We start from the raw sequence: 12,035 nt of genomic DNA, 5'->3' as shown, positions 1-12,035 counted from the left end.
TTTATTATAGCATCATTGGCAGATTTTTTTACCCCACTTGTGATAGATTACTAGTATACAAAAAAATGTATATTCTTAAAAAAATAAATAGAGCTTAGGTGTAAAGGCAGATAATTAGTGGTTATGATCCAAAAAGATACCACATTTAAAACACTGCGTGGTTACAATAAAACTAGTTCACCTAAAAACCTAAAAAAAATGGACATAATGCAAGATGTTAAACACTGAGGCGATGTGACGGTATATTCCCGCTGAGCTTACTCAGTAGATTGTAGGACGTAAAAAAAAAAGAGGCTATAACGACTTAGCCTTTCGTCTCTGCGTAACCCACAGCAGGAGGGAAAGCACCAGTGTGGATGCACCCAGAGGCCCAAATACCTGCAAGGCCGGGAATTCTCCCTGTTGAAAAATGCAAGATCTTAAAACATGTTTTCGATAGAGTGGCAAAAAAGTCATCGGAGAAAGTAACAGACTTCTCTGAGGCACTTGTACCCGTGGTAGTTGTCTGCGCAACGGCACTCGACAAAGCCAGGACCAAAGGGACCGCACTGGGAGTACTCCGGGCAATTGACGGCTATGGATCAATAATTAGGACATAAACAGCTATTTGTGTGTCCTAAAAACATACAAACTTACACATCTGCCCTGTTTGGTTGCACATATTCTTCTGGCCTTCACAAAGACGATTTCCCTTTGTAAGTTCCACTTTTTCCCAGGAGGTATTCCCACCAGGACATGCTATGTCTGCAGGCAAAATCCTAAAAACAAAAACAAAAAAAGGATTAAAAACAAGTGAAGAATCAAAACAAAAAACAGTACAGTACTTACAAGTTCTTCAAATCAATAAATCCTTGAAAAGCTGAGTCACTGATGTTGACAATAGTGTTTAGTGAGAGATCTCTGCAATATAAATGTTGAAAAGCTATTTGTCAAAAAGAAAAATATTTTTTTCCATGAAGATGAACAAGACAATCATTTAATTTTGTACAAAACTTAAAACCAGTGAAGTTGGCATGTTGTGTAAATGGTAAATAAAAATAGAATACAATGATTTTCAAATCATTTTCAACCTATATTCAATTGAATAGACTGCAAAGACAAGATATTTAATATTCGAACTGGAAAACTTTATTTTTTGCAAATATTAGCTCAGTTGGAATGTGATGCCTGCAACATGTTTCAAAAAAGCTGGCACAAGTGGCAAAAAAGACTGAGCAAGTTGAGGAATGCTCATCAAACACTTATTTGGAACATGCCACAGGTGAACAGGCTAATTGGGAACAGGTGGTGCCATGATTGGGTGTAAAAGCAGCTTCCATGAAATGCTCAGTCATTCACAAACAAGGATGGGGCGAGGGTCACCACTTTGTGAACAAATGCGTGAGCAAATTGTCCAACAATTTAAGAACAACATTTCTCAACCAGCTATTGCAAGGAATATAGGGATTTTACGATCTATGGTCCGTAATATCAAAAAGGTTCAGAGAATCTGGAGAAATCACTGCACGTAAGCGAAGGCTGAAAACCAACATTGAATCCCTCAGGTGGTACTACATCAAAGAGCAACATCAGTGTGTAAAGGATATCACCACATGGGCTCAGGAACAGTTCAGAAAACCACTGTCAGTAACTACAGTTCGTCGCTACATCTGTAAGTGCAAGTTAAAACTCTTCTATGCAAAGCAAAAGGCATTTATCAACAACAGCCAGAAACGCCGCCGGCTTTGCTGGGCCCGAGCTTATCTAAGATGAACTGATGCAAAGTGGAAGAGTGTTTTGTGGTCTGACGAGTCCACATTTCAAATTGTTTTTTGAACTTGTGAACGTTGTGTCCTCCGGGCTGTTATAGGCGCAAAGTTAGAAAGCCAGCATCTGTGATGGTATGGGGGTGTATTAGTGCCCAAGGCATGGGTAACTTACACATCTGTGAAGGCACCATTAATGCTGAAAGGAACATACAGGTTTTGGAGCAACATATTTTGCCATCCAAGCAACGTCTTTTTCACGGACGCCCCTGCTTATTTCAGCAAGACAATGCCAAGCCACGTATTACAACACCGTGGCTTCGTCGTAAAAGAGTGCGGGTACTAGACTGGCCTGCCTGTAGTCCAGACTTGTCTCCCATTGAAAATGTGTGGCGCATTATGAAGCGTCAAATACCACAAGGGACTGTTGAACAACTTAAGCTGTACATCAAGCAAGAATGGGAAATAATTCCACCTGAAAAGCTTCAAAAATTGGTCTCCTCAGTTCCCAAATGTTTACTGAGTGTTGTTAAAAGGAAAGGCCATGTAACACAGTGGTAAAAATGCCCCTGTGCCAACTTTTTTGCAATGTGTTGCTGCCATTAAATTCTAAGTTAATGATTATTTGCAAAAGAAAAACAAGTTTCTCAGTTCGAACATTAAATATCTTGTCTTTGCAGTCTATTCAATTGAATATAAGTTGAAAATGATTTGCAAATCATTGTATTCTGTTTTTATTTACCATTTACACAACGTGCAAACTTCACTGGTTTTGGGTTTTGTATCTTGTTTGGCTTTCTTTGAGCTTTTAATGTACCGTATTTATTTCTTCCAATGTATACATACATTATTAAAGCTGTAGATGCTTCCTGGAGATACCCCACGTGGTTTAGGGAACAATTGGAGAGATCCAGCCTGAACAAAACAAACACATTTAAATTATTTCTATACAATAGTAATTAAAAACTACTTACCGTACACATGTATATGGAGGAAAAACCTTGTAGCAGATGTCTGCAATACATTCGAAGTGAATAATGCAAAATATATATTTTGTTTAGAACTAGGTGTTGCCGAATGCATTATTACATGCTTACCCGATGACGCGTCCAGGGTCACTCGTTTCATTACCCACGCAGCAGCGTCCAGCGATCCGGCCAGCGGACAAGAAGCAAAACAGACCCACTGCAGAGCCATCTAGTACGGTGCCGCTACACTGACTACAAACCTGGGATTATAACGAATATAATCAACCATAGCATTATCATTTTCTGTCTTCATACAAACAAAAATATGATCTTAACAGTCAGAGGCGCCTCTAACGCAACTACAGTTCGTTTGTTAATCGTGTAATATCTGGTCATGATTAAGTAAACAACATAGCACTTCTGGATCTTACCTGCAGTTCGTTAAGTTGCTGGCTCGGACAGAAACACAAATAAATGATCAAAACAAGCTGGCCGTTACCAGCTTTCATTTTACCAAAAAAGGTCACATGATCATACTGTAGTGGACACGTGACCGGAAGTTCCTCTTATACACTAATCTCAATTTGATTTGTGGCTCTTTTTTATTTATTTATTTAAATTACTGGCTACGTTTGTGATTCCTGCCATTGCATGAATCCACAGGAAACGACAAATTCCAAATATATTAGATTTTATTATCAATATCATCTTGTTTACACGTATGTGTGCCGCGTTCGCTGGTGGTCACTTTGGCTATTATCACCTTCAAAATAATTCACAGAAAATACATTTAATATTATAATCGAAAACATTCTCATTCACTGGAAAAAAAACAACCAAAAAGAAAATAAAGCTAACCACGGCCCATCAGGAGCAAGGACATAACGAACGAACGTCATTATGGTGGTTGAAGCAGGGTATCGATGTTGCTCCCACCGCTGCTCTTGCAACCAAGCCACGCCTTCCCCGAATGACGACGGTTTGTGCCAGGATTGTTCCATTGGACTGTCGACGACAAACCAAGCAAAACACATGATTTAGCTGACAATTTACAGTACATTTAATTATAATACATATTTTGAGGTATTAGTTTAAACTTAGTATTGACAGTATACAAAGGGAGACAAATAAAGCTACACATTTAAACCGTGACACCCCCGCGTAGTTTTGAATGGTTCCTTCTAACAAGTCTGTAGGAAGCAGCTGCATCTCTCAGCCAGTTAGCTACATCTGCTTAGCGGGAGTAGATGGAGCCATAATTTAGCATTTAAACAAAAAAAAAATTAGAAATCACTTAAAAGTGATTAAAAAAACATTTTACGTTAGCAGTGATGAGGGTGGTGTAACCAGACACTCACAGCATGGCTGCTGCAGTAGTTGTAAAAGTTTAAAACTGACGTGAGATAAGTTTTTTTAAGTGAACGCTAGCTTGTGTGTGGAGTTTGACGTCTAGTCGTTAGCCGCCTCCACAGCAGCCTTAACGCGGCTTTACTGAACCGAGTAAGCAGTCGAAGAACCGTGTGCATCCCCTCATCCCTCCACTCGGCATTGCAGTGGTTTTATTTTTATTTTATTATTTTCCCTCCGGACAACTGTGGCGTCTTTAGCATCTTTAGCCTGAGTCAGTGTGTGGCGTTCAAGAACCGCTGGCTTTGAGCTAAACATGCATTTTTCCATACCCGAAACGGAGGTTCGTTTGGGAGAAAATGGATCTACCTATGTGGTGAGTGTAAACATTATTACTTGTATAACGTTGCCTTCAAAGCCAGCGACGAATGCAGCCGGAGCTTGTGTAGCTGAGCTCATTGCCTAATAATAATAAATAGAAAACATCTGTAGCACATCATGCTAGTGGGGTGACACATTCAGGGACACGACAATGTCGGATAAACGTAGTTTTCACATTACAAGAAGAGGTAATATTTTGCTTATAGTAATATATAAATAGGTTATAAAAGTAAACAGCGTTCCAGTATGACGCATGACGTTTTATCACTGCAGCCCCAATCATAAACATTAAATTAATGTTGTATTATGTATGTAATATGATTTGTGCAGGTGTATCTAATTTTATGGGCATGAGATGTCAAAGCCACTTGAAGACCTTTTAGTTTATGAAAATTGAATTCTACCTAAATTACTCCTGCGTGGTCTAATTTGCACACTGGAGAAACATACAAACCCAAAATCAGTGAAGTTGTCACGTTGTGTAAATCGTAAATAAAAACATAATACAATGATTTGCTAATCCTTTTCAACTTATATTCAATTGAATAGGCCACAAAGACAAGATATTTAATGTTCAAACTGAAAAAGTTTTTTTTTGTTGCAAATAATCATTAACTTAGACTTTAATGGCAGCAACACATTGCAAAAAAGTTGGCACAGGGACATTTTTACCTGTGTTACATGGCCTTTCCTTTTAACAACACTCAATAAATGTTTGGGAACTAAGGAGATCAATTTTTGAAGCTTTTCACGCGGAATTATTTCCCATTCTTGTTTGATGTACAGCTTAAGTGGTTCAACAGTCCGGGGTCTCTGTTGTGGTATTTTAGGCTTCATAATGCACCACACATTTTTAATGGGAGACAGGTCTGGACTACAGGCAGGCCAGTTTAGTACCCGCACTCTTTTACTATGAAGACACGCTGTTATAACACGTGCCTTCTTGCTGAAATAAGCAGGGGCGTCCATGATAACGTTGCTTGGATGGCAGCATATGTTGCTCCAAAACTTGTATGTACCTTTCAGCATTATTGGTGCCTTCACAGATGTGTGTTACCCATTCTGTACAGATGCTGGCTTTTGAACTTTGCGCCTATAACAATGCGGATGGTTCTTTTTCTCTTTGGTCCAGAGGACACAAAGTCCACAGTTTCCAAAAACAATTTGAAATGTGGACTCGTCAGACCACAGAACACTTTTCCACTTTGCATCAGTCCATCTTAGATGTGCTCGGGCCCAGCGAAGCCGGCAGCCTTTTTGGGTGTTGATAAATGGCTTTGGCCTTGCATAGTAGAGTTTTAACATGCAGTTACAGATATAGCGACAAACTGTAGTTACTGACAGTGGTTTTCTGAAGTGTTCCTGAACCCATGTGGTGATATCCTTTACACACTGATGTCGGGTTTTGATATAGTACCGCCTGAGGGATCGAAGGTCCGTAATATCATCGCTTACGTGCAGTGATTTCTCCAAATTCTCTGAATCTTTTTATGATATTACAGACAGTAGATGTTGAAATCCCTAAATTCCTTGCAATAGCTGGTTGAGAAATGTTGTTCTTAAACAATTTGCTCACACATTTGTTAACAAAGCGGTGACCCTCGCCCCATCCTTGTTTGTGAATGACTGAGCATTTCATGGAAGCTGCTTTTATACCCAATCATGGCACCCACCTGTTCCCAATTAGCCTGTTCACCTGTGGGATGTTCCAAATAAGTGTTTGATGAGCATTCCTCAACTTTCTCAGTCTTTTTTACCACTTGTGCCAGCTTTTTTGAAACATGTTGCAGTCATCAAATTCCAAATGAGCTAATATTTGCAAAAAATAACGTTTACCAGTTCGAACGTTAAGTATTTTGTCTTTGCAGTCTATTCAATTGAATATAAGTTGAAAAGGATTTGCAAATCATTATATTGTGTTTTTATTTACGATTTACACAACATGACAACTTCACTGGTTTTGGGGTTTGTACAATACTTGAATATTTATCTCTATACCCAAGTTAGCAACAATGTGGCTGTTTCCTAGACATAACTGCAAACCAATGCAGTACCTTTACACAATAGGTTTGCTGCTAATGAACTGTTGTCAGCTTGGAGGAACACTGAGTCTTTACAAGTAGTAACTATTAATAGGTTAAAACATATTCAGCAGTCTTGTGGTAACACTCATGCAGTCAGTCAGTGTGTGTGTACCTTGGACCTAGTGGATGCACCACTGGATCTGCTGACTGTGTGTTTTTGCAATAACAATGGCAGCATATGCAACCTCCTAACTGTACCTTTTAGCAACATATTTGTTGATTTATACACATTATTATCACTGTTTAGATGCCTCTGTGTCTTTTCTTAACCTAAAACAGAGTCAGCAATTTTGCATAGTCACTCTTCCTTTTCTTCCTTCCTTCCTGCATGCACATCTATTACTTTTGCTTCTCTGTCTCTCTCTCTCTTTTAACCTCCCCCGACCTCTCTTGGAAGGTCTGTCACTTCTCTGTCGCATAATTTGCAGTCTGGAGTCCTCCCCCTCTGTTTGTTTGAACAGATGATGCAGGATAAATATTCAATAGAGGGAGAAGTGATTCAAGTACAAGGGAATGGGGCAAATCGGCTGGTTTCTGCAAGCAGACGGAACACACTTCCTGGGATCCATGCGTGTGTACTCTGATCCATAGGGTTGTTGACATTTGGGAGAAAAAAATATCACCATCCAGCGGTGTCCAAAGTGCAGCTAATTCTTTAACGGCCTGCAGCACAGTCATTCTAACACTGAGTCTTTACAAGTAGTAAAGACTTGTAAAGTCTTTACTACTAAACTTAAACTTTGCAGATATACACCTCAGCGTCAATTTTTTTGCTACTTAACGACCGATCCTGTTAGCATGCTAACGTTAGTATGCTAGCTTTTTTGCAAACTTTGCAGGTTTACACCTCGGCGTCAAATTTTTTCTTACTTGACTGATCCTGTTAGCATGCTAACGTCAGTATGCTAGCTTTTTCTCGAGCTAATTTTGTAGGTACAGTGTGTACGGAAAGTAGTCAGACCCATCCATCCATTTTCTACCGCTTGTCCCTTTCAGGGTCACGGGGGGGTGCTGGAGCCTATCTCAGCTGCATTCGGGCGGTGGGCGTGGTACCCTTTTAAATATTTCACTCTGTTTCTTTGCAGCCATTTGCTAAAATCAACTACACCCAGCACCCCATCTTGACAGGAAAAACAGAAATGTAGAATTTTTTGCAAATGTATTAAACATAAAAAAACTCAGAAATCACATGTACATAAATATTCAGACCCTTTGCTCAATTTGAATACGATGCCATTTGCTTGGTGATGAGTGGTGCCTGGTTTCCTCTAAACATGATGCCTGGCATTCATGTGCAGAGTAAAGTGTACATTAATAAGAAAAAAAATAACTTTTTGAATTTAGAAAATTGCTGCCATGACACAAAAAGTGAAACATTTAAATTGGTCTGAATACTACCCGTATCCGCTGTAAAGACCTCACTCATATTTTGGTACTTGATGCATCTTAATATTAGCATGCTGGCATTTTAAACACATTTTTCCGGTACACATTATAGAATATATATTTTGGTTCTTGGCACAAGCATTTTAGCATTACCATGCTAGCTTTTTTTAATCTAATTTGGTGTCATAGGGACAAATGGTAGTGAATGGATGGATGGATTTTGATATTTCATTAATGCTAAATGTAAACATGCTATTGTTAGCATAATACTGTTAGCATGCTAGGTTTTTTAGCAGATTTTGACCACATGTTTTATTTTACGCTATCTGGCCAGCGTGCTAACTGTTAGCATTTCAATTTGTCTTCGGCATTCACACGGAATTTCTACCGAAATTGCATTTTCTAGTTCTTTGAAAAATAATCTATATATTGTACTGGTTTTGCAGGTGAAAACTACTAAAATGGCCCCCACATCCTTAAATCTTTCAGTCTGTGGCCCTCAGTTATAAAAGTTTGGCACCCCTAATATAGGGGAACACATTTCTGATTCAAAGTGAAGCAGAAACTCGGCCGCATGGCAATTTTTCAACACAACAAGGAGCCCATACACATCTCCAAGATGAGAAGAGTGCCTTGCTAAATAAACTGAAGATGATGGGAGCGGCCAAGCATGGCTGCTGTAGACCTGAACCAAATTAAGCACTTGTGGAAGGAAAGCTATGATGTCCAGTCATGTCATCCTGGAGTACAACTTTGTGTAACAATATGGAATTATCAGTCTTGAAGGACGTTCATTCAGTTGTTTAATTTAAGAAAGGAAAACAAGTAGTTAGTAGACATGACACAAAACTGTAGGCATTTGAAATCATAACTTTCTGGCTTTAAGAAACACAAGAAAATAAGTTGTGTTAGTCAGTAAAAGTTTAGTTTTTTAGTTTCAAATAGAGTAAAATAAATATGGAATCACTCATTTCTGAGGAGAAAAAATGGAATCATGAAAAACAAACACACCACTCACTTTGTTGCACCACATCTGGCTTATATAACAGCTTGCAGTCCATGAGCCATGGACTTAACAGGTGACAAACAGTACTCTTCTTAAATCTTGCTCCTACTTTCTCTGATTGCTGTTCTCTGATCAGCTTTGCAATTTGAATTCTTGCCATGAACCCTTTTCTTCAATTTCCACCACAGACTTTCAATTGAATTGAGATCCAGACTATTTGTATGCATTGACATTGACCTTATGTATGTTCAAGGAAAGTTTTTACAGTTCTTGTTTTCTGGCGAGATGCATTTTCACCTTAAAAATTATGTCATCATCCCCAAACATTCTTTCAATTGATGGAATAAGAAAAGTGCCCAAAATGTGAATGTAAACCTATTCATTTTTTGAAGATGCAATGACCGCCATCTCCCCAGTGCCATTACCTGACATGCAGCTAGGGTTGTACGGTATACCGGTACTAGTATAGTATCGCGGTACTAATGAATCAAAAATGGTACTAAACTCTGTTTGAAAAGTACAGGTTCACCATATTTTTATTTTTTGAACGGGCATGACGGCGCGCTGTCGTCACATCGTGACATTGCTGGTTTTACGAGCAGAGGAGCATGTTCGGCAGCGCACAATCACAGAGTACTTACAAGCAGACACAGTGTGTAGACAGAAAAGGGAGAATGGATGCATTTTGGCTTAAAAACTAACAATAAAGGTGAAGTTATAACACTGAAACGCCTTCAGGAAGAGGTAGGGCAGGGCGACATAGAAAATGACTATGTCGTGATATTCGAGTATACGTTCTCACACAGTTGCTTTTAGCTGCAGGCATTACACTGCAGGCTCTTCGCCCTTTCTTGTCTCTCCTTCTCACAGAGACATAAAACAAGCGCACCTTGTTACATACGTCACATACTGTTGCGCGTGCAACATCATACACCCTCGCAGAGCAGAGAGGTAGCGGCATGAGTAATGTTAGCTGGGGTGCTAGCGGAGTGGTGCGAGTGGTAATACGAGAGAAAGAAGGTGCGGATCTGGTAACAAATGAAGGAAGAATTAATTCCAAAGAAAAACAGCACGGGGTCCATCGTCTGGCGGTGGTTTGGCTTCAAGCGGGAAGATGTTAAACAGACAACCGTAATATGTCAAGTATGCGGCAAAAGCGTTGCTACAAAAAGTAGCACCACTGCTGATTTGTAGCTTTTGAAAAGTCACCCGCTAGAGAATGAGGAGTGCTTGAAACTCCGCATGTCAACATCTCCGTTCGGTGCCACACCCACAAAATGCCCAAGCAACCATTTCCACATCAACACCGTATGAAAAAAACAGAAGGAGATAACGTCCACAGTAACCTACCACATAGCGAAGGACATACACTATTTGATTTCCTATTATGCAGCTAGTTTTTATTTGACAGTTATTGAAATATCTTGTGTGACATCATGCACAAAAGTGCACTTTATTTGTTTTAAAATATTTTAGTGGCGTTCTGTACAAAAAGTGCACTTTAATTTAGTGTTGTTTTGGTATGTCATCTTAGTGACATCATGCACTAATAGCATGTTTTTAAAATGTCTCTGACAATCTTGCACTTTCTGTTTTGAAAATTGCATGAATGTTTGTGCCACTGCTTAACTGTTTGATAAATACAGTTTTGGTAAATTGACTTAGTTGTGATTTCCCTCTCTGCATGAACGTTTTAAATTAGCATGTATTAATGTAGTATGAACAAGAATATTTTAATGTAGACACATAGAATCATCATACTGCTGTGATTATGTGCATCAAGTGTTAATTCAAGGCTAAGGCAAAATATATATGGTGTATCGTGACATGGCCTAAAAATATTGAGATATTAATAAAAGACCATATCGCCCAAACCTAGGAAGAAACATGGCTCGCTAGCTAGCGGCTATTGTCCATCCGCAGTCTGCAGTGTTTTAGCTTCTTCTAAATCACTAATCCTCGCCTCCATAGCGACAAATAAATTGAGTTTCTTACAAGTATCATCCCTGCAGGACGAGGAATAGCTAAACATGCTTCACTACACACCGTAGGAGGATGAAATAGCTCACCGGCGTCACAATATAAACAAATGCCATGGGTGGATCTACACCTGACATCCACTGTAATGATACCAAGTACAATAGCGTATCTAGTCGATACTACTATGATTACATCGATATTTTTTATCGTCACAAAATCTTTTTTCTTTAAAAAAAAAAAAAATCCTAATATATTCATAAAGTCAGGAAATATTTCCCTGGACACATGAGAACTTAAGTTATGACCAACGTATGATCCTGTAACTACTTGGTATCGGATCGATACCCAAATTTGTGGTATCATCCAAAACTAATGTAAAGTATCAAACGAGAAGAATAAGTGATTATTACATTATAACAGAAGTGTAGATAGAACATGTTGAAACAGAAAATAACCAGATATTACCAGTAACTGAACAAGTAGATTAATAATCAATTTTTACAGCTTGTCCTTTATCATTTTGACAAAATAATAGAATGAGAAATGACACAATATGTTACTGCATACGTCAGCAGACTAATTAGGAGCCTTTGTTTCTTTACTTACTACTAAAAGACAAGTTGTCTAGTATGTTCACTATTTTGTTTAAGGACAAAATTGCAATAAAAAACATATGTTTAATGTCCCGTAAGATTTTTTGTGAAATTAAAGCCAATAATACCATTCTTTTGTGGTGTCCTTTATTTAGAAAAGTATCAAAATACATTTTGGTACCGGTACCAAAATATTGGTATCGGGACAACCGTACATGCAGCCCCATATCATCAATGGCTATGGAAATGTGCATGTTTTCTTCAGTCAGTCGTCTTCATAAATCTCATTGGAACAGCACCAAAATAAAGTTCCAGCATCATCACCTTGTCAAGTTGCAGTTTCACAATTCATCACTGAATATGACTTTCATCTAGTCCACAAAATTGCTTTTCCTTAGCCCGTTGGAACAGTTGTATTATGTTTAGATGTTAATGACAGCTTTCGTTGAGCTTTTCTCTATTTAAATTCTATTTATTTTTGGCAGTTTCTTACAGTGCCGTCATCTGGTTTCCGCCCATTTGTTTTTCATTTGTTTTGCTGTGCA

General features: G+C 38.7%; 2 protein-coding genes across 3 annotated transcripts in view; one reads left to right on the top strand and one right to left on the bottom strand.

Annotated features, from left to right (window-relative positions):
- Positions 1–2: 2 nt before the first annotated feature.
- On the bottom strand, positions 3–3,529 carry atraid (all-trans retinoic acid-induced differentiation factor). 2 transcript variants are annotated; one of them, XM_061987316.2, is made up of 8 exons: positions 3,145–3,529; positions 2,843–2,973; positions 2,720–2,759; positions 2,592–2,660; positions 829–900; positions 637–758; positions 474–574; positions 3–399 (listed from the first exon to the last, which is right to left on the bottom strand). In XM_061987316.2, the coding sequence occupies exons 2-8, from the start codon at positions 2,940–2,942 to the stop codon at positions 295–297; spliced, it is 609 nt and encodes a 202-aa protein (XP_061843300.1). In that variant the 5' UTR covers positions 2,943–2,973; positions 3,145–3,529; the 3' UTR covers positions 3–294. The 2 variants fall into 2 exon arrangements, with proteins under 2 accessions (XP_061843300.1, XP_061843299.1); XM_061987315.2 differs by lacking the exon at positions 2,720–2,759 and having other exon boundaries at positions 3,145–3,528.
- Positions 3,530–3,938: 409 nt separating this feature from the next.
- snx17 (sorting nexin 17) overlaps positions 3,939–12,035 on the top strand; it is a 59,926-nt gene continuing 51,829 nt past the window's right edge. Inside the window, exon 1 of the mRNA XM_061987314.2 lies at positions 3,939–4,436. Coding sequence (XP_061843298.1) covers positions 4,377–4,436 — 60 coding nt within the window. The 5' untranslated portion in view covers positions 3,939–4,376. The remainder of the gene's footprint in view (positions 4,437–12,035) is intronic.

Source organism: Nerophis lumbriciformis, linkage group LG26 (genome assembly GCF_033978685.3).
Source record: "Nerophis lumbriciformis linkage group LG26, RoL_Nlum_v2.1, whole genome shotgun sequence".
Classification (NCBI taxonomy): Eukaryota; Metazoa; Chordata; class Actinopteri; order Syngnathiformes; family Syngnathidae; genus Nerophis; species Nerophis lumbriciformis.
Note: the sequence above shows the minus strand (reverse complement) of the source record. Positions and strands in the feature narration are given on the sequence as shown.